The following is a 20,956-nucleotide window of genomic DNA, read 5'->3' on the forward strand; positions in this document are numbered from 1 at the left end:
CCTGGGCTGAAATTAGCACTTGGCATCTGGGTTCTATTTACACATCTGCCTCCTGCTAGAACATTTCCTCCTTATTCGTCTCTGTCCCCGAAATACTCAGCCTGAAAGTGGGATGGTAAACACCTTGAGGGGAGCACGGACAGCGATGGAGAAAGAGTTGGAAGGTAGTGGAAATGCTGTACCAACTGGAAGGCGTGTGCCCACAGAGCCTGTAGAGGAGATTCTGGGACTGTGGGTCCGAGACTTTTCTGTAAGTTTACTTACTTTTTCCCCTTTTCAAGTTGATTTATTTATCTTGAGAGAAAGCATGAATGGGGGAGGGGCAGAGAGAGAGAGAGAGAGAGAGAGAGACAGATGGAGCCAGAGAAAAAGAGAGAGAGAATCCTAAGCAGGCTCCCCACTGTCACCACAGAGCCTGACGCAGGGCTCGGACCCAGGAACTGTGAGATCATGACCTGAGCCGAAATGAAGGCTCGGGACACTCAACCGACTGAGCCGCCCAGGCGCCCCGCCGTATGTACATTTTTAAAACCAGCATGGCAGAGTCGGGGTGGGGGCAGGCTCCTGGGTGGCTCAGTCAGTTAGGCATCTGACTTCAGCTCAGGTCATGATCTCACGGTTTGTGGGTTTGAGCCCCACGTCGGGCTCCGTGCTGACAGCTCAGAGCCTGGACCCTGCTTCGGATTCTCCCTCTCTCTCTGTCCCTCCCTTGCTCATGCTCTGTTTCTAACAATAAATAAACTTAAAAAAAAAACCAGCATGAACTTATTTTTATCTGAGCCCATTAAAAATATTTAAATAAACTTAAAAAAAAATAAACTTTAAAATTTAGGATAGTATTAGATTTATGAAAAGGTTGCAGAGAAAGTACAGAGAACTCTTACCCCGCACCCAACTTCTGATTGTTTCCCTTCTCGCTGACATTCTACATGACTGTCGTACATCTGTTCACAACTAATGAACTAATATTAATACGTTATTATTAACACTGCTCCACGTCCTATTAGGATTTTGTCCGTCCTCCATTATCACTGGCCGAACACCATTCTAGCTAGATGCTGTTGGCTGCTGAATGACCCGAGCCTGAGGCCTGCTTTCCCTGTTAAAAAGGAAAATCAGTAAATGTTGGAGAGGTGGTCGAAGCTGAGACTTTCTCATAGGCCAGATGGGGTTGGAAGAACACTGCCAGAGGAGTAAAAGGGCTTTCCCACCATGGGGTTCAGCATCGTGTCCTGCCGGCTGTGTGTCTCCTAACGTCGTCTTGGGCAGCCCCGGGCATGATCTCCCTATGCCACTCACTCTGACAGCTGGAAACGCCGCGTCTGAGACCGCGGGGCTCAAACCTGGAGCTTCCTTCTGCACCGGAGGGTGACACCAGGGAGCTGGGTGCCCCTGGCTCGGAGATGGGCAGTACGTCTCACTCGTGTTCTCTGCAGTGACTCTGCTGAGTTCCCACAGCCAAGCAGGCACATGACGAGAATCCCACCACCAGCATGAGAGGTGCTCCCTGCATGGGACACGAGGTCCGCTTGCCTGTCGTGTCCACGAGACGGGGCCCTGCGTGTCATTGGTGATGGGGGAGGCGACCGTCTTAAACTGACAACCGCCTGCTCAGCGGCCTTTTCTTTCCATAAGGTCTGGATTCATCCCCGTCAGGTGTTTCAAAATGGTTTTCGTGTTTTAGGAGTTGGAGTCGGTGACGTTGTTTCCTGAAGCCAAGTTCCACACTTTCGAGTTCTTTCCTTTCTAATACGTATCTGCTGTCCTCATTTCCAGGAGACCTAAGCCCCCTCCACACTCACTCAGCTCCTCTGCCCTTAAGGTAAGTCACTGCTGGCTCAGGGGTCCCCGATCGAACTGGAGGTGATCACACTTGAGTGTTTGCAGAATTGCTGGGTTCGCTCCTCAGCACTGTTGTTCATTTCTCGGCTGGCGCATTATAGAATTTTGAGTTAGTCCAAGGGGGCGCGTGGTTGGATGAAATCTTCTCCGCATACGGGTGTGGAAGAGGACGCTGCTTGGGACACAAGTAATACGTGAGTCCCTTTTCACAACCCAGTTTGGTTCAAATCCTTTAAGACTGATTTTCCAGGCTTGCTATGTGTTTCTGTAGTAATCCATTTTCAATTGTTTCCTATGACAAACTTTTTTTTTTTTTTTTTTTTTTTTTTTAACAAACCTCTGCGTGCACGCCTCCGTAGGCACCGGCCTAAGTTATGTTCTGGGTGGCGGCTGTTTGCTTATTTCTGGTTTTTAAAGGTCTTGGCAAATCCAAATTACTCTTCGGAGTATGTGTGTGTTTGTGGGGAGGGGTGGCAGTTCCTGTTCTTTGGGAGCTGTTTGTTTACTCCCGGCTCCTCGGCTCCTCGTTTGCAGTGGCTGCAGGGGGTAGAAGGGAGCCAAGGGGAGGCAGAGAGAAATTCATCTCTAGGTGTTACAGGCTGGATGGTTCCGCAGGGCCAGGCTCCTCTGCAGGGCTGGTCAATGGGGGCTTTGTTCCCGAGTCCATTCTCCGAGCGGAATCCGAAAGCTGATGTGCCAAGGTGACAAAAGGAACCCGCCTGTGTGTCTGTCGTGTTTGGACCCCACCCCCTGACCGGGACACCATCAAGTCTGTAGGAGTCGTATATACACATGTAACAGGGGCGGCAGGGGTGGGGGCAAACCCTGAAAAGATTAGGCTGGAGAAAAAAAAAAAAAAGGAAAAAAGGGAGTAAAAGAAGCGGGCCACTAACTCTAAAGACATAAAGGGAAAGGGCCAAGCTAATTTGCACCCTAGGAGAAGTGGGAGGTGCAGAGGGGACAATGGGACACCCGGGAAACAAGGAGCACAGGAAGGGGTGTGTGCAGGATCAGATCCCACAGACAGAGGGGGTCGCATGGGGAGGAGGGAAGAAAGGAGGAAAAGGAGAGAAAGCGAGGAGGGGACTTGAAAGTGGCAAGGTAAGAAGAGGAGGCAGAGGCAGGGGAGGCAGGGCAAGGCTGCGTCCCTGTCTGTTTGTGATTAGCACACAGCCCCGGCGCAGAGTGGAGTAAACAGAAACTTCCAGGCGTCCCCACACCCCCCTCTGAGGCAAAGCAGAAATCAGATGCTCCGTGATTAATCGTGGAGAGTTCAGGACACGACCACAAGCGCTGTGCGGACTTGAAATTAGCTGCCTTTTCCCGTCCCCTTGCCAAGATGGGAGTGGGGGGTGGGACGTGAAGGGGTGGGGGCCCCGCCTGCTGGGGGCCAGCATGGAATCCTCCGTGGCAGAGCTCAGTGACACTGACGGGCAATCGGCTACATCCACGGCAGCAGGCAGCATCCGGGGAGAGCGGCCGGCCGGGGGGGCCCCAGGCGGGCTTCCTGGAACCCCGGCTCCGGCTGCCCGCACCCTGACACGGGCCAGATAAGAGCCGGGCCGTGCTATCGGAGCCCTGCGGCGTGCCGTCCCACGTCCTGCGGCACCACAAGGAAGGCTGGGGGACAGAGGGCTCCTCGGAAGCGACCTTCTGAGTGGCCAGTCTGGACTGGCTTCCCCGGGTCCTCGCTCGACTCCAGCCCCGGATGGGAACCGGCAGCCGACACTCGCCTGGGCGGCAGAGGAAGCCGGGCTGCCTGGAGGAGGACGCGTGACCGGGCCTGAAAGTCCGTACCTGCTCCATGGTGAGTGCTGGCGTGTGGACCAGACGCTAGAGGGAGGTGAGGTGTGGAGGGCGGCCCCCCTCACACTCCGCCCTGGTGCTCCACCGGGGAAGGGAGGCTGTGAGGAAGAGGCGGGATGGGATTGCAGGGGCCGCTGTGTGGCCTCGGGCAAGTTCTCTCCCTTTCCCGGAGGCGGGCCTCCGTGTGTTCCTCGCTGACGCGGCGTGGGTCGACAGCTGATCTTCAAGGGGCTTTCACTAGGACCGTGTCTCTGGTGTTACCTGCCAGTGTCAGGCGCCGTGCTTGGCATTTGCGAAGCTCCAGCCCAGGAATCGCCATGAGCCTCTGGTGCGCCTGGTAGTATTGCCCTCGTTGTACACTGAGCAAAGAGAGGCTCGGAGAAGTGAAGTGACTTGCCCAAGGTCACACGGCTGGTCAGCGGCAGAGATCGGAATGAGGTCTCTGTCTTTCTGACTTGCACTTTCTGCTTCCAGTGGGCTGTTTCCTGTTCTAGGGTTCTGTGATCTCCCCAGGAAGCAGGGGTGGAGGAGGAGGGGGTGTCAAGGGGAGCATTCCCTGTAGGAGGGGGGCAGGGAAGTCAGAGGAAGCCACAGGCTGAGCAGGCTGTACCTCCGGACGGTATGTCCGCCCAGGGTGGGGGCCCACGTCCTGGGATCGGCAGGGGCCCCCGGCTTGAAGGAAGAGTGCCCGCCACCCTGCTCCCCTGCCGTGGGAGGCTCCTGGGGGCAGGACAGGAGGGTTAGTATCAGGCAGGGGTGGAGAGGGCTGGGCGTGGGGAGAGTGGCACATGCCTCTACTGGGTTTTGTTCCAATTTTATTCTGCCTTTCCAAAAATCTGTTTCGAATCATTCTGGGCCCCCACTCCTCCTCTGGATGGAACAGAATTGTGAAACACATACAGAGCTTTCCACCGCCTCCCCTGGGGGAATCACATATTAATATTATCGGCGGCTATTTGCATAGACATCCCCACAGCTGTGGCAGCGGCAGCCAGAGATAAGACACAGATGAAAGTCCCAGAGCGTCTCCCTGGCACGGAGGGACGCATGTTACAATGACACAGCCGGCAGGTGGGAGATCCCACGGGGAACAGGCCTCCGGGCGGAGCTGGAGATCCCAGCACCACGATGTGGCCTCCTCTCCTCTCTTCTCTTGGAAAATTCCATCTTGCAGCACCTCTGGCTCAGGCCTCCTTCCTTTCAGCGACTGGCTCAGGCCCTCTGTCTTGGGCTCCAGTTGAGACCTGGGTGGGGGCCCGGCAGTCCCCTCGGTGCCGGGCACACAGGGACGATAGGTCACCCTACCCACTTCTGCCCTGGATTTTTCTTGTAGCCCTGAGCAACTCACGTCCCATCTCTGGGCCTCTGTCACCTCCCGTCTCTGGGCCTCTGTGTTCCCTCATCTACAAAACGAGGGGATTACTTTAGGAAATCTCTGCAATCTCTTTGCGACTCTAAAACTCTGTGACTCTGGTTGGAGGGCACTTAAGTGCTCAACAAGCTTCTAGGAGAGGACGGTCTCCCTCAGAGCCCTGCCACCAGGAAGGCGCCGGAGGCTGGCACAAAGGCGGGCCTGAAGAAGAGACCGATGGCGCAAAGTGCCTCGTTACTGACGTCAGCGGTCACAGGCCTTTGGGAGCCGAACGGGTTGCTTTTGTGGGGAGTGATTGAGCCCAGATGCGTGCTGGCTGGGAAGCCGTCACCTACCCCTCAGCGGAAACTCAGCACCGCCCCCAGGACCCCCCAGATCTTTCTGGGGAGCTGCAGAGTGGTGTCTCACATACGCCCACCGACTGGGCTCTTGCCCTGCTTGTCCTCTCCGGCTTCCTCTTGCCTCTGCCCCCAAGGCCACTGTCCGTCTGAGGTTCCCAGAGCCCCTACCCTTTCCGTACCCAAGCCGCTCTGGGTTCTGGGCAGAGACGGAGGGAAGAGCTTCCTCCCCAACCCGGGACACTCTCTGCCACGTGCTCCCTACACGGCGGTGTGTTGGAGCCAGCTTGTACCGGCTCTGGAAAGCCAAGTGTCAGATTTTCAGAAACCTGGTGAACTCGCCAAACAGAGCCATTATTAAAAATTAAATTTCATGAGCTTGTAACCAAATAAATGATGCTGCAAAGGGAGGAAGTAATCAAAGCCCATCGCTTTCCGTTTCTGAAAGGACGCGTCGCTGTTAGGCATGTTCCCGCGGTACCTGTCTGCCGCTGCATGTCTGTCCCCAAGGCCGGGCGGAGTGACTTCTAGTCGGCAGCCGGAAATCGGCCACGGCGGGAGTCGTTACGCCACGGGAACTGGTAACAGTACAACTCAGGGCTCGATCTGTTCACTGTCTAGATTTGAGAAAGGAGACAGGAAACGTTAATGACGCAGATTAGGCATAAAAGTGGCACCTCCGCGGCCGTTTCTTGTGAAGAAAAACGAAGGCACTTGCTCCCTTTGCTGACAGATGAAGCAACTCCGATACGCTTCGTTGTATCAGTTTGGTCTTATTCCTTAAGGGGATGGAAGATCCCAACCAGCTTTCCTCACTCATCAGTTGTAACTGGTGTTTTTCCAGACGTAATTTCCAGAATTGCCCTCACTCATCAGCTGTGACCACGGGCTGATTACAGGTACAAGAGTTGGGGGCAAAAATCAACAAAACCACCCTGGGTGAATCAGTTGAGCGTATGAAGCCCACACATCTTATCTGTATTTGTAAACTGTGTGCGACTCATCCTTTACTTCAGTACAATCTGTAACAAACCTAAGTGTGTATGTGGGTATCTAGGTGCACACACGCACACACACACACGCGCAAGCACACTCGATCTCCCCTGGAGGCTGGGTGTTAACTTGACCAGCACACCAATGGCCCCGCAGCACATATGCTTGTGCTCAGGGTCTCAGAAATCCTGTCCTGGGCCATCCTCAGCCCTCACTCCATGAGAGTTAAGACTCCAGACTCGAAGCCAGGACACAAATGCTTCAGCTTCCTCCTCTTGCCTAGAACACACCAACAGTCCAACTCCTCTCCTCCCCTCTGAGCACTGGAATGGATGCAGAGACTGGGTAGGGTAGAAGGTGTCGTCTACACGGGCAGTGGCAAAGGCCCCGGGCTCCTCGCTGCCTTCACTGGCTCTGCATGTGGGGGCATTTCTGGCGACCCCTCATGGGTTAATTCCATCCGCTTAAGGGCTCGCCCCCACCGCACTTCATTTTCATGCACAAAGCATGATTCTCTAACAGAAACAGCATCTTGGAATCAGTAGAAGGAACAGCTAAGCCAAACCTATAGGAAAGTTAAGACAACTTTCTATTTTTAGAAACCCTGGGAGCCAGGTGGGCCTTTTCCAGATCTCCCAAGCCAGCAAGGAGAGGAAAGTATTTCTCATTCCAGAGTTCCGTCTCTTACAGTCGAGGCCAAGGAGGAGGCCCAGGTGGGGTCATGGGCTAAGAGAAGCACAGCTCTGATGGCAAGAACAGAGCCATGCTCGGTGCAATTTTTTTTAATGTTTATTTGTTTTTTAGAGAGAGAGAGAGAGAAAGAGAGAGTGAGCAAGTGCGGGGGAGGGGCGGAGAGAGAGGGAGGCACAGAATCCGAAGCAGGTTCCAGGCTCTGAGCTGTCAGCACAGAGCCCGACGCGGGGCTTGAACTCACGAACCGCGAGATCATGACCTGAGCCGAAGTCGGACGCCCAACCGACTGAGCCACCCAGGCGCCCCTCATTGCAATTTTAAAGAGAATTAAAAGTGGGTTTTACACTTATTTTATTTTGTGTGGTCCGGAGGTCGATCCTGAGCTTAAATCCCAGTGGCCCCCCTTCCCGGTAACCACAGTGGAGAGTCATGTGTCTATCCTTCCAGACCATTCATTCACCTATTTTCACATCTTTCTTTTTTTTTGTAATTTCAATTTTCAAAAATGGGATCTTTCTATCTATTCTATTTTGTATCTTCCTTTTCTCACCCGCCAATATACCCCGAGTGTTCATCCATGTTAGCTCATGGAGACCTCAAGCATGCCTTTCAAATTTTCTAAAGTTTATTTATTTTGAGAAAGAGGCAGGAAGGGGCAGAGAGACAGGGAGGGAGAGAATCCCAAGCGGGCTGTACGATGTCAGCACAGAGCCCGACGCGGGGCTCGAACTCATGAATTGTGAGTTTCGCGAAACCAAGAGTCAGACACTTAACCGACTGAGCCACCCAGGCGTCCTTAAAACATTCCTTTCAATGCCTGCGTATCAGAAGCCCCAGGAAGCTGGAAGAAGGGATCCATTTTGATAACCACATCGCAAACTTTCTTGACCCCAAAACACACAAGTAGAACCCAGCTGTTTCCACTTTTCAGTAAAAAAGAAATTCTATTGGCTTTTCCTTTAACCGCTTCCTGTCCCCACTCTGCCCTCACCCTGGTTCAAGAGGCCATTTGTCTCTGGACTGTGGTAGTTACCTCCCCATTGGTGTCTCTGCTTTTCTTGCTTCTCTGACAGTCTGTTCTCTACCTGCAGCCGGTGGGGTCCTGTTAAAATGAAATCAGATCCCGTCCCTCCTCTGCTCAGAACACCCTGTGCCTCTCAGTTCTGGTCCCACCTCACCTAGAGTAAAACGCCGAGGCTTCACCATGCCCACAGGGCCCAGCAGGATGTGACTTACCCCCCCTGCTCTCCTCCTTGCTACATTTGCTGTTCTCAGTTGTGCTAGGCACAGTCCTGCCTCAGGACCTTTGCATTGCTTTCCCTTCTGCCTGGGACACTCGTTCTCCATATGGCTCACTCCTTACCACTTATCATCATCTAGCATACTATATCATTTTCTTTTCTTAAATGTCCCCTACTGGAATGTGAATTTCCTGAAGGCACAGGTTTTTTTGTTTTTGTTTTTTTTTTTGCCTATTTTGTTCAGTGTTATATTCCAGAGTAGGCACTCAATAAAGGCACACAGTGGGCACTCAATTAATACTTGTGGAAATACCTGCCTTGCTATGTTGCCAAGGGTGTCAAGGCAGTCGGATTTTTTGGGAGAACCCTGAATTAGGGTCACCAGGAATCTCCAGCCACACACTACATTTCATTTATGAATACCACATTCTAATAGCCTGTGCCAACTTATGCAGTGGCCGTTCATTTGCATAACAGTGAGAGTCAGCTGAATTGTACATCACTGGATGTGTTGTCAGACCAACCCCAGCTCACATTCTGGACTCTTCACGTGGCCCCTGTGCTCACCCCTCTCATCTATCTCAGGTGGGCACGGAGGGCCCTGTGAACAACACCATCTCCACACCTGAGTGCGGACACGCTGGGAATCAGGCAGAGTATGGGATTCTGTTGTGGCCAGGGGGCTGTCACCGGGCTATCCCCTGAGCTGGACCCACCATCCCCGCCCCTGTGTGGCTGGGAGCCCCCCTCTGAGGAGCATGCCCAGCACTGCCTTCCAAACGAGTGAGGGGGCAGGAATCCGCTGCAGGAGGAAGCATGTGGCATACACATGCCCTCGAAATGCACCACCGGTGTCCCCACCCACCAGGGACCAAAGAGTCCCATGCCTGGTTCACACCAGAGGGAATGGCTGAAGGCCTTGCTCACTGGTCCAGCAGCCGTTAGACCCCTGGTCCCGAGAGCTCTCCTCGACTTATAAAGCGGACGTCAGGTAGAAGCGAGTTAATCATAACCTTCTCAAGACATGCTGAGAGAGGCCCTGGAACGGTCCCACCCCCTTCCATCAAGCAGTCTCACTACATTTATTTATAAAAACCCCTGTATATTGGGGCGCCTGGGTGGCTCAATCGGTTAAGCGTCCGACTTCAGCTCAGGTCATCATCTCACAGCTTGTGAGTTCGAGCCCCGCATTGGGCTCTGTGCTGACAGCTCAGAGCCTGCAGCCTGCTTCGGATTCTGTGTCTCCCTCTCTCTCTGCCCCTCCCCTGCTTGTGCTCTGTCTTGCTCTCTCAGAGATAAACATTAAAAAAAAAAAAACAAAAAAACCCCTGTATAGCCGCCATCCAGCCCAGGAACTAGAACTTTCACAACTATTTACATCTGCTTACATGCTCCTTCCCGCTGTAGGAGGTATGAGCTTAAATTTTGTGTTTACCTTCCTATGGTTTTTTAAAAAAATTGTGGCGGGTCACCCAGGGGGGCTCAGTCGGTTAAGCGTCCGACTCTTGGTTTTGCTCAGGGCACGATCTCACCGTTGTGGATTTGAGCCCCACACTGGGCTCTGTGCTGACAGCTCAGAGCCTGGAGCCCGCTTTGGATCCTCTGTCTCCCTCTCTCTCTGCCCCTCCCCTGCTCGCACTCGTGCGCATGCTCTCTCTGTCTCTCAAATCAACATTAAAAAGGTTTTTTCAATTAGTGCAAAAATACACATAAAATTTACCACTTTAACCATTTTCAAGTTTATAATGGCATCGAACACACTCTCAGTGTCATACAACCGACAGCACTGTCCCCTTGCAGTGTTTTCATCATCCCGACTTCCCTTGTTTAGAAAAAAATTATACAGCTTCTGCGTTTATACAAAAATGATACATTGACTTTCACTAATTTTAAAGGTTATAAAAAGATATATGTTGTCTTGCGCCACTTATGTTTTCATAAAGCGTCTGCCACTAAAATTTATCCCCGTGATGGCACACGGCTCCTCGTTTCTTTCTTTTCTACTGTCGCGTGCTATGACGCGGCACGTCGCCACTTGTGTTCCCCGTCCGCAGGCATTTGGGGTGCTTCCCACTTGTCTGTCTGCACAACTGAAAGGCGCTGCTTTGAGCGTTCTTACACCTGTCCCGGGCCGTGCACGCCGGCGTGGGTCTCACGCGCATTCCCAGAAGCGCGACTGCTGGGGTGCAGGAGACGGGAAATAACGTCCTGAACCATTTCCCGGCGTGGCTGTGCCAACTCACGCGAGCCCCCTACCACAGGGCGTTTGTCTGACGTCTTCCTTTTTGCCACGCGACCGGGTGGCACCTCCCCCCGCTCTTTACCACCACCACCGCGGACGGGCCCCGCTGCCACTGACTGTGCATCTCTGGGTCTAAGAATATCCAAAAGCCTCGACCGGGCCGCGGGTTCGTGATGTCTCATATCTTTGCGGTGTGGCTGTTCCCGGAGAGGAGCCGAGCCCGAGAGCCGTGCCACAGGGGGGAAAACGCGGAGCAGGGATCACAGAGCTTGCCCGGACAGCACTGCTCTCGCCTTCCTCCCCTTCTCTAGCCGTTAGTCGGTCTGGCTCTTCCCGTGTGGGGGCAACAGAGTGTCGCGGGTGGGGACAGATCCTCACTCCGTGACAGGTACAGTTGCTCATACCCTACATGTACTGCTGTTAATCCATTCAACCCTCAGAGCCCACAGATAGAGGTGCTCTTTTAGGCCCCACTTCACGGATATGGAAACTGAGGTGCGGAGAGGTTAAGTAACTTGCCTGAAGTCACACAGGTGGTAAACCGCAGAGATGGGTCTGAATCCGTCTCGTCTGGCTTCCTCGCGAGGTTACGCCACCTCTTGGTAGAGCCTAGAAGTCAAATGTCAAAAAAAAACTCCTCAATCCTACAGACCTGGGTTCGTATCCTGGATCCCCTTCTACTATGCTGTGTGCCTCTGGGTAGGTTGCTTCGACCTCTCTGCACCTCTAAAAATGGCAAGAGCTCTCTTCTCTAGAAGCGTCATTAAATATTCCTTTTTGTACCTTATTGTTTCTTATTGGGGTGTGTGCCTATTCCTAAAAATTTCCTGGAATCTGTTCACTGGCTTACACCTACCAGGGCTCAGCCCCGGAGCAGAGAGGGGATGAATTCCACCCAAACCAGCGTCTGCAAATCAGGGCATGAGGTATCCCACAGCCAACTGCTGTTTCTAGGAGGAAGGAAGGGGTACGGGGCAGCAGGAGAGCAAATGTCCACTCCGGGCTGGGCTGGTTTGGGCCACTGGCCTTTGTGACCATCCCGTTGAGCACAAGGCTGACCAGGCTGAGCCACGAGCAGTGCAGGCCGCCTCTGGCCTCGCCTGTGTGAGCCGAAGGGCCGTGCAGTTGCACACAACATGTCTGGAATACCTATTCCAAAGGGTAATTCCCAGGGATCAAGCGTGTTTATACTTTTTTGGGGGAAAAGATTCCATTCCTGTTGCCAATTAGTTCTGCTCGAGAACAGCTTTTCTCAACACCAACACGTTGGCCGCCCAGCCTTGAGTTCTGTTGATTAGCTCCAAAGTGGGGAAAAAAGTGATTTTTTTCTGTCCTTCCTCCACCCCCAACTGTGAAACCCGGCTGTTAGTGATGAAAGGGGTCCTGTGGCTCGTTTAGTTTTCCTTGTCATGACTCCAGGAAAGGCTATAAAAATAACCAGTGGGCCCCCGCTGGCCATAATTGACTGTGGAGAGAAGCTGGCTACCACCGCGTCCGAGTTATCACAATCTGTTGCAGACGAGGGAGGCTTCAGTCAGGCTCCTCTGGTTACACCTGCTCCCCCAGGCCAGCGTGGGCCGGGAGGTGCTGAAGGTCACCTGTGTGGTTCTCTCCTCTCCCAGGTTCCGGGGAGTTCCCGGCAGAGGGGCCCCTGGGACAGGGGAGCCAGGAGGCCACGCGGCAGGGTGCTGCTGAGCGGGGCTCTGACACGCACCGCCTGCACCAAGCCCAGCTGTGTTGCTCAGAGCCGTGAGCGGTGGGCAGGGGACTCGACCTCTTGGTGCCTCGGTTTCCTCACTTTAAAGCGATAACGGTCTCTCCTCCTGAGACTGACATAGGGTCAAATGAGTTAACGCACTCGGGAGAGGGTCAAGTCCCTCATGAATGTCAGCTTTTAGTATTTACTCACAAGCCTCCCGCTCTTCCCCCGTGGACACCTGAGTCGTAGGTGATCACGCCAAAGTACCTTAACCTAGTCCCCTGCTGATGGACGTGAGACCGGTTCCAATCTTTTGTGATCCCAAATAATGCTGCACTGAATAACTTGTGGCTCTGTACACCCACCCCTCCCCTAAGGTATGTGACCCCCACGATAACCTTGGCTCTGATTTTCCTTGCTGGGGCCTGCAGAATGAGAGGTCTGTGGGTGAAGGGCCAGCCCTGGCCTGGCATGCAGACAGGCCTGTGGGAGGCGGGGTGAGGTGGGACAGATTCCTCTGGAGTCCCTCAGGGGAGTGAGGCGCCACGAAGTGAGTTTCAGAAGGTTGCGGCTGGGCCATCCAGCTCCCAGGTTCCTGACAGATGCCCTGAGGTGGTCTGGAGACAGGAAATCTGTGCCATGCAGGTTCTGCCCATCCTCTGCAATCCTCTTCCTCCAGGAAGCCCGCCGGGATCTGGATTCCAACACCCTTGTCTGTCTCTGTACTGATTGAGCACCAACGGTATCCAGCTCCCTTGAGGGAGGCAAAAATGAGTAGTGACTGAGAATCTGAGACGCGGAAGAAGGCTGGATTTGGTCCTAACTTTCTAGCACTCCCACCCACACAACCCCCTGGACTTGTGTGTCCTCATCTGTTTAAGCAGGATAATAATAATAATAACGGTAACAACTTCTCAGGAAGGTCTTGGGAGGTCTTAGTGACATAACACTATGAAGTGTCTGACACCATGTCAGACATGAGAAGTACAAGCTTGTGTTAGGAATGTCTCATTATGGGTGGGTCTCATCACTGCACTGGGCTGTGGGCGCCTGCAGGCGGTAATGACTCATTTGGAAGCAGGGTAGAAAGGGAGTCCAGACTAACCGTGTGGACTTGGGCAAGTCGTATTCCCTCCGAACGGAGTTTTCTCTCAAAAACCGGGGTTCTGATGACACCGTCTTACAGATGTGCTGCGAGGATTAAGAGAGGCAAAGCACGCAAGGCTTTGGATCTAGCAAATGCTCAATAAACAGTGGCCATTGCTGACACTGTTAATCAACAGTGTTGACAACTGTAAATATCCTCCCAGAGACGGGCACGGCATCGTGCATGCAGTTGGTGCTTAGTGGATACATACGGACTGACTGCCAGGGTCAAGGCGGCTTGTTATAAAGTGGGGGCTGGGGGAGGCACTGAGAGAGGGACTCATGTCTCATGCGGTTGACCTCTTTGGGAGAACAAGAGGAAAAGAGCCCAAGAGGACCTTACCTGCAGTTATGACATCTGCTAGAGCTTAACTCTGTGAGCTCAGGGACCAGGCATCAGGCATCACCACCCCCATTTTACAGATAAGAAAACCAGGGCCCAGAGAAAGGGGAGCCTCTCTGGCTCCCCACGGCAAGCGCACAGCAGGGCGGTACTCGTCCTGACTCTCCCTGCAGGGGTCTTTGCCCTGACCCTCAGCCCTGTGCAGGAAATGGATCTCGGGGGCGAGATGCAGTGTCCCTCTGTGGCCAGAGCCCTCGTGCATTTCTCACATTTTTGTATCCTGGGACAAAGGGTGAACAAACTCACATGAACTGTTCTTGTTTCCTGGTGGAAAAACACTCCTGACCCAGCGGAGGGGATCTTTGCTGTTGGGACGGCACCATAACGGGTGGTCTGGCCTGCATCCTGCCCCGTTCCACCCTACACCCCGACTTAGCAGCAGCAATGATAGCAAATCCAGATCGCAGAAATCCAGGGGTGACCTCAGGGGTTGTTTGAGGGTGTCGAACGGGCCAGAAGATGCTGGTCCCGGGTGCCGGCCTCGGCTGCTGTTGGACTTGCCCCGGACGGGTCAACAAATGAATAAGCATCGATTCACTGGCTTCACGTGGCCTCCTTCCCCTCCTAAGGACACCGATCATTGGATGTGGGGCCACCTCCGTCCAGTATGACCTCGTCTTAACTAACCACATCGGCAAAACTCGACTCCCAAGTAAGGTCACACTCCAGGTCTCTGGGTAGACGTGAATTTCTGGGGGGACACTGCTCCTAGTAAACATTAGCTATTACTAACACGTCTCTCACCACACAGTTTGTGCAGCACATACGAGGTGCTGAGCACTTTTCTGTGCCCTCTTCATTCCTTCCCCCGTTTAGCCCGTCTCTACAACCTTGTGAAGCGAGTTCTAGGATTATCCCTGTTTGAGGCCAGAGAGATGAACTGCCTTGCTCAAGGTCACACAGCTGCTAAATAGCAAATGTGGGAGCAAACCTTTTCTTTCTGACTCCAAAGCTGGCAAGGTTCTGAGACCCTCCAACCCCATTCCAAGGGCTTCGAGTCACTGTACTCTCTCTCCCAGAATCCCAGCCATCTGAGCTACGCTGTCTCCTGGCCCACACCTCTCTCCACTCTCTCCAGACACATCTCCCACAAAGAGGCTATAAAAGGCGGGTGGGGGGGGGGGGTTGGCTCACGTCTTCACGTGAAGTTGCGTTCTGCCTCAGATCGCTAGTGCCCGTCTCTCCTGCGGGTAGGAAGCAGGTAGGAGGCGTGCGACCCTCACGCGTGCAGGAGCGTGCCGGAGGCATCCATTTCATCCTTGACATCTGGTAACATTTTAGGAGTCCTGACTTGGGGTTACAGATTGAAAAATGGTCCATTAAGGTGTGATTTATTCGTCATCGGGACAATGCTGTTAAATACTCACAAAGTGATTCCCTCTGTCAGGTCCTCAACCCCCGACTTCTTGGGCCGGGCCGGGCCGGGCCGGGCCTGGCGAAGGCCTTTGCAGGCAGGATGAAGCTGTTTCTTTGACAGCTAGGGGAGCGCAGGGTCCTGGCAGGGCCGGAATGGGGCCTGACAGAGACAAACGAGTACACCTCCAGACGATGTATGACAGTTTACCTTTTAACACGCCTGTGTCACGGCCACAGAAATAACTTGCTTTGGCTAATGGGAGACATGTGCAATCAGGAGCTCCTCGAAGCCATGAGCTGGGAGCCACGAGGAAGGATTGTAATTTCCAACAACTGGGGCTTTGGGCCCGGGAAATAGCCACTCTGTCAGCAGGAAGAGCCAGGAGCCTTCTCTTAGCCAGCAAGAAAGTTGGAGGCCCCTGGGCAGATCAGGGGCTCTCTAAGAACAAAGCCAGCCAGCCGGCAGAACTTTGCCGGGGGGGGGGGGGGGGTGTTAGCAGCTGAGAGAGTGGCTGGCAAGCCTGTAGGAGCCAGCCACATCACAGAGAGCACTGTCCCAAAGCCAGACTGCCTGGGTTCAAATCCTGCCTCTCCCACTGACCAGCTAGGCCTTAGACAGCCCCTCTGTAAAACGGATTATAGCAGAACCGACCTTGGGGGCTTATGGGGATTTCTGGAGCTAATGGCACAGAGCAAATTCTCCTCTGCCAATCGTTGTGATGTATAGTATGGCACTGGTAGGGAAGACGCAAAATCAGGACGAGAAGCAAGGAGCCCTGTGCCTTCTGGCCGTGGGTCAGGGCCAGGCTCCTAACTTGCTCACGCACGCTGTGCAGGAGCTTCCTGCTAGTACCTGCCCCTCACTGGGAGACCAGGGCCCATGTTGGCTGTCACCCAGCTAGGCCAGAGGGGGGGACCCTCCTCCCCTGGGTGGGGAGGACCCAGGAGGAGGGATGGGTCACCACAAGCCACTACCACGGGCTGGCAACCAGTCTCCATGCCTGTGAACACCAAGGGTCTGATTCGCATCCCCAGCTCAGGAGCGAGAGCAGGACAGACAATGGCCATGTGGCCTCTGTGCCCCTTCTGCCCAAGTGGCTCCAACCCCGGATGAGATGGGGAACAGACGTACGCATCTCTGGGCACTCAAAACTGGGGTTCAGAGGTGGGCACCATGATGGGTCCAGCTCAGGTCTGGGGGTGACACAGACCTGGGACAAGGAGGGCTGGACATGATATTTGTTAAGACTCCCAGGCCCTGTGACATGTATCCCAGTCTAAAGTCTGTTCTGACTTGGAGTCAGGCATCCGTTGCCACGGGAAGGCTAAAGCCCCCGTCACCCCCAGGACCGATGCCCAGGAGCCGTGGCCAGCTCCTGGGACTCATGCCAGCTGGCTGCGGCTCTCCCACGGGGGTCAGTTTCTAGAGCTATCAGATGCTGTGGCTTGTTTGTCTCCACGGCGCCGAGCCTGGCCAGCTTTTGGGCAACAGCAGCCCCAAGGGGAACATAATCCCCGAAGAAGGGATGGCAGAGCCCAGGGTAGGGATGGCTGGGTGGAGGGCGAAGGATGCTGGGCGCCCGGCCACAGGCACCCCTGAGCACTGGTCCTTTCCAGCCCCAGGAGAAACCCGCTGGGACAAAGTGAGGGTTGGGGTGGGGCTTCACTTTGGTGAGGGACCTTCCTGGGGGCCCAGCTGGGCACTCGGCCTTGTGGCAGCTGCCCGGGGTGGGGTTGGGGGCTCTTTACAGCTTCATTCTGTCCCACCCCTCAGGCTTCATTTCCTGATTGTGTAAACTCACTGCTCCAGCCAGGTGTCCCATTCATTCATTCATTCATTCATTCATTCTCTTGGTCCTTACAATGAACCTGTAAGGTGGGGGTGCAGTTACGATGCCCCTTTTCGGATCAAGGAACACACATAAGGTTAAGTAGCTGGTTCAGGGGCACAGCGCTAATGAGGGGCTGGATTAGTTATCTACCCTGCGTAACACATGTCCCCACAGCTTAGCGGCTTAAAACAACACGCGTCTACGATCTCACAAGTTTCTGCGGGTCGGGGTGCAGGCGCGGCGGCCGGATCCTGGGCTTCAGGCTTTGTCACAGGCGCGTCGAGGTGTCGGCGGGGCTCCGGGCGGGCGTCTCAAGGTTCAGGGGCAGGATCTGCCTCCCAGTTCGCTCGGCGGTGCGGGCGGGACTCACTTCTTCTCGGGCGCGCGGCCCTCCGCTCCCTGCCACGGCGTCCCCGTCTCCAGCGTAGCGAGCCGGCCAGGAGGGCGCGTGCGTGCGCCTGCCCGTGGGCGTGCGTGCGGGTGCAGGTGCGCATGCGCGTGGGCGTGCGGGCGCACGTGGGCGTGCTTAGGGATGTGCACGTGTGTATGCGCCCACGTGGGCAGGGTTGAGTCTCCAATGGTGGAGGTGGCGTCGCGTCACTTTGGTCACTTTCCCTCCTTAGAGACAAGTCAGTGGGCCCGCTCGCGCTGAAGAGGAGGATGAAGGCCAGGCGGCGGGACCCCCCTCTACCCCCTTCCCCCAAGGAAGCCGAGAAAAGAGTTCCCCCTCCCCCACTCCCAGACACGGGCCACCTGTTGGTCGCGATCAGAGTCAGGATTGAATGGCACCCTCGCTGATCGAGGGGGTGTTTATGGAACGCCTCCCACCGTTCCGACAGGTGCGGTTCCGCCCCCAGGAGCGGCATCCTGGGGGACTGACGTGGAGGCTGCATCTCAGGCCACGCTATCACGTGCCTCTGCAGAAAAAAGTGTCCTTTCTTTGTATCCTGTAACTGAGCTGAGATTTCTCACCAACCCCAGTCCCGGGGCAACGAGGAAGAACGCTAGACTTAGTCTAATCTGGTCAATTTAATCTGATCCACTACTTTAGGTCTTTAGGTCATGCTCGCTCTCAGATTTCCTTCTCCATCCTCAGCCCCCCTAAGGTGGCACGGGGTCTGGAGTCCCAGGACAGTCCCCGAGGCTCCCAGGCGGAGGTGAGGAGGCGAGGTCTCCAGCCACGTCTGTTGCCAGGGAATCACTACTGGCCCTCCTGGCCCTTGAGGCTGAAGCTGGCGGCTGGAAGAACGCACGGTCTAGGCCCCGAGCCCCGCCTGGCTGACTTGTCCCTTCCCTGGCTCAGAGCCCTCACCTCCACCGCATCTGGACCCATCGGGGCTGCTCACGACCCTAACAAAGCGTCTCCCCCATGAAAAGGAACATCCGGAGTCCCATCCCGGCCACGGGAGGACTCGTGTAGCCAGCGAAAGTGCAACACTGGGGAAGGCTTCCCTCCTTGCAACTCTGCAGCATTTTCCTGATCTCCCAAATTAAACTGGTGGGCAGTGGCCTCTCTGCGACTTCCTCCTCCAGCCCCCAGAGGATCAGTGCAAAGCTCTGCCTTTGGAGCTGGCTCTACTTACATTAAACAAACAAATATAATAAGTAAATAAATAATAAAGAAGCAACTGATACTTAGAATCGTTATATATCAGAGTCTATACTAAGCAGTAACTCATTAGATATGCCTAACAACACTGAGGAAGTAGCCTGTGTCCTGTTTTATACACTTGATCTTAGCCAAAAGGCCGAGAAGTGACGTGTCCCGTTTTATAGATGAGGAGACTGAGGCACGGAGAAGTGAAATAATTTGTTCCTGGTCACAGAGCTCTTGGATGGCGGAGCTGGGATTTGAGCCCCAGTAGCCCCTGTGTCCATACCCTGTGCCACCACCCTCCTACGTGCCTCTGCACTCGCTGGGCTGAAGCTGAGAATGAAGCTGAGATGAAGTCCTTCATCCATGCGTGTGTTCCTTCTGCCATAGGGAGCAAGCCTGGGGGCATAGGTGAAGGGAGACCTCTATTCTCTTGACAGTTTGGGAAAGTACTGTGCCTTTGCTACGCTAGTTGGTACCTAAAGGACATTCAATAAATGTTTTCTCACCGTGGTGGCCTTTAAGTCTACTGTCTTGTGGCAAAATCTGTTTTGATTTGTAAGGAACTGAATATCGCCACGATCCTGCTTTTTGTCCTCTGGATGGATGCACATCTTCCCCAGGCAGATGGAGAGCCGAGGACCAAGGGGAAGGACTGTTTACCCCAAGAGGCCAAGAGGAAAGCACAGTCCCATTTCTCAAAGTGTTACTTGTTATAGAAACTATCACGCACTTAAGTCGTGAGACTTGTGGCAAATGTGCCGAAGGAGAAACATTCAGAGCAGTGAGTGACAATTGTCTTAGTCTGTTCGGGTGCCGTGTAACAAAGTAGCACGGAGTCGGTGGTCAGAGCCTCTGTCACATCTCAGTCCCTGTCTGTAGACAGGGACCTCAGATGCCTCCTGGGGAACAAAGATCAATCCCTCGCTTTTGAAAGAATGGGGCAGATAGATCTCCAAGGGTGACCAGGCGGAAAATGGAGAGTCTCAAACCGGGGCGGCCGGGGAGCGCAGGTCGTGACCCCCGGGGCCGAATGCTGCAGAAGTTGCTTGCCATCAGTCTCCGTCTCTCTGTGTCTCTCTCTCCCCTCCATCCTTCTTCATTTCTGCCCTCAGCCAATCTTGTTCCTGGTCACAGAGCTCTCATATGGCAGAGCTGGGATTTGAACCCAGCGGAACCCACAGGAAGATGTGCGTCCACACGGAGGAACAAAACTCGTGAGAATGCCGCGACTACTAATACAAGTGCTCCCGTCGACATTGTGTCAGGCTGTGCAAGCGTTAGAATGTCGAATTCTCTGAAACAGCCCTCCATAGCGGGTGGTATTATCATCCCCGTTTTGCAGAAAGTTGAGGCTCAGAGAGGTTAAGCAACTTGTCCGTGATGACGCAGCGAGAATGTGACAGACTAGGTTTTGTCCCCGGATCTGTTCGGTACCAAAGCCTTTGCTATGTTCCCACCGCTGAGGTTCCTGAATGGGGAGGCGGGAAGGGAAGGGAAGAATTTGCCCCGGGAAAAAACTTCAAGAGCCAGACTCCGGAAATGCCCAGAGCTGTTAGTTCCCATGCCAAGGTCCCTGCCTTCCTCTCACTGTGGAGGGGCCCGGCCAGGAGGCTGAGCTGTGGCGAGGATATGTTAAAACTTACAGCAGGAGCCCAATTCTGAAATGTTCTAGGACAGGCAGGGAAGTTTCCTTTGGGGACAAGGTGGAGAGGTTCCAGTCCATTTAACTGGAGGAGACGGGTGGGGGTGGAGGGATGTTAATGTTGCTGGTTGCTGGTTAATGTTCTTTCCCAAGGGTATTTATGATTTATGCCAATGTGTTTAAACAAAATTCAACCAAGCTGGATTCCGTGCCCTAACAAACTAAGGAAAAACCATTCACGAAAACTACATTTTGAGGCGAATAAAAAGATATTCCAGACAACTCGGCCCCTTTTCGGCTCTACTTGTCCAAAGCTGAGGCTATCTTATCACAAAGACCGCTCAGCAGGTGTCTCCCAGTCTTCTGCATTTGAAGAAGCTGGTGTCCTTTCTCGGCATTCTAGGCCTCTTGTTTGGGTGGCTCAAACGAAAACAAAAGCAAAGCCCCAAACGTCCTCACTCTCATTCTAGCGAAACCCTTTTTTGGTCCTCATTTTGGGAAAAAGAAAGAATCTGTGCATTAGGACCCTTTGAGTTACGAATGACAAAGCCCCGATTCATACTGCTGAAGCAAAAAAGAGAATGCGTTAGCTCATGTAACTTAAAAATCTAGAATTAGGTTTAGCATCAGGTATTGCTGGATCCATCGGGGTGGGTGGGAGTAGGGGGTCGTGGGGCTGATTTTCAGTGACCCAGCTCAGTGGAAATTTCCTTGGTGGAATCCATCATCGTGGCTCTAAGGAAGTGGTGATCTG

At 54.0% G+C, this 20,956-nt stretch overlaps 1 protein-coding gene and 1 long non-coding RNA gene across 2 annotated transcripts in view; one reads left to right on the forward strand and one right to left on the reverse strand.

Annotated features, from left to right (window-relative positions):
* Positions 1-3,538: 3,538 nt before the first annotated feature.
* The window catches only part of RIPOR3 (RIPOR family member 3), a 74,460-nt gene continuing 57,042 nt past the window's right edge, over positions 3,539-20,956 (forward strand). The window contains exon 1 of the mRNA XM_053890137.1: positions 3,539-3,649. Within this exon, the coding sequence (XP_053746112.1) occupies positions 3,647-3,649 (3 nt within the window). The 5' untranslated portion in view covers positions 3,539-3,646. The remainder of the gene's footprint in view (positions 3,650-20,956) is intronic.
* On the reverse strand, positions 5,862-17,325 carry LOC128773453 (uncharacterized). Its single transcript, XR_008417696.1, has 3 exons — positions 17,175-17,325; positions 11,043-11,136; positions 5,862-5,971 (listed from the first exon to the last, which is right to left on the reverse strand). It is a non-coding gene; the product is annotated as an uncharacterized LOC128773453 (long non-coding RNA).

Source organism: Panthera pardus, unplaced genomic scaffold (genome assembly GCF_024362965.1).
Source record: "Panthera pardus isolate Hobbes unplaced genomic scaffold, ASM2436296v1 HiC_scaffold_25, whole genome shotgun sequence".
Classification (NCBI taxonomy): Eukaryota; Metazoa; Chordata; class Mammalia; order Carnivora; family Felidae; genus Panthera; species Panthera pardus.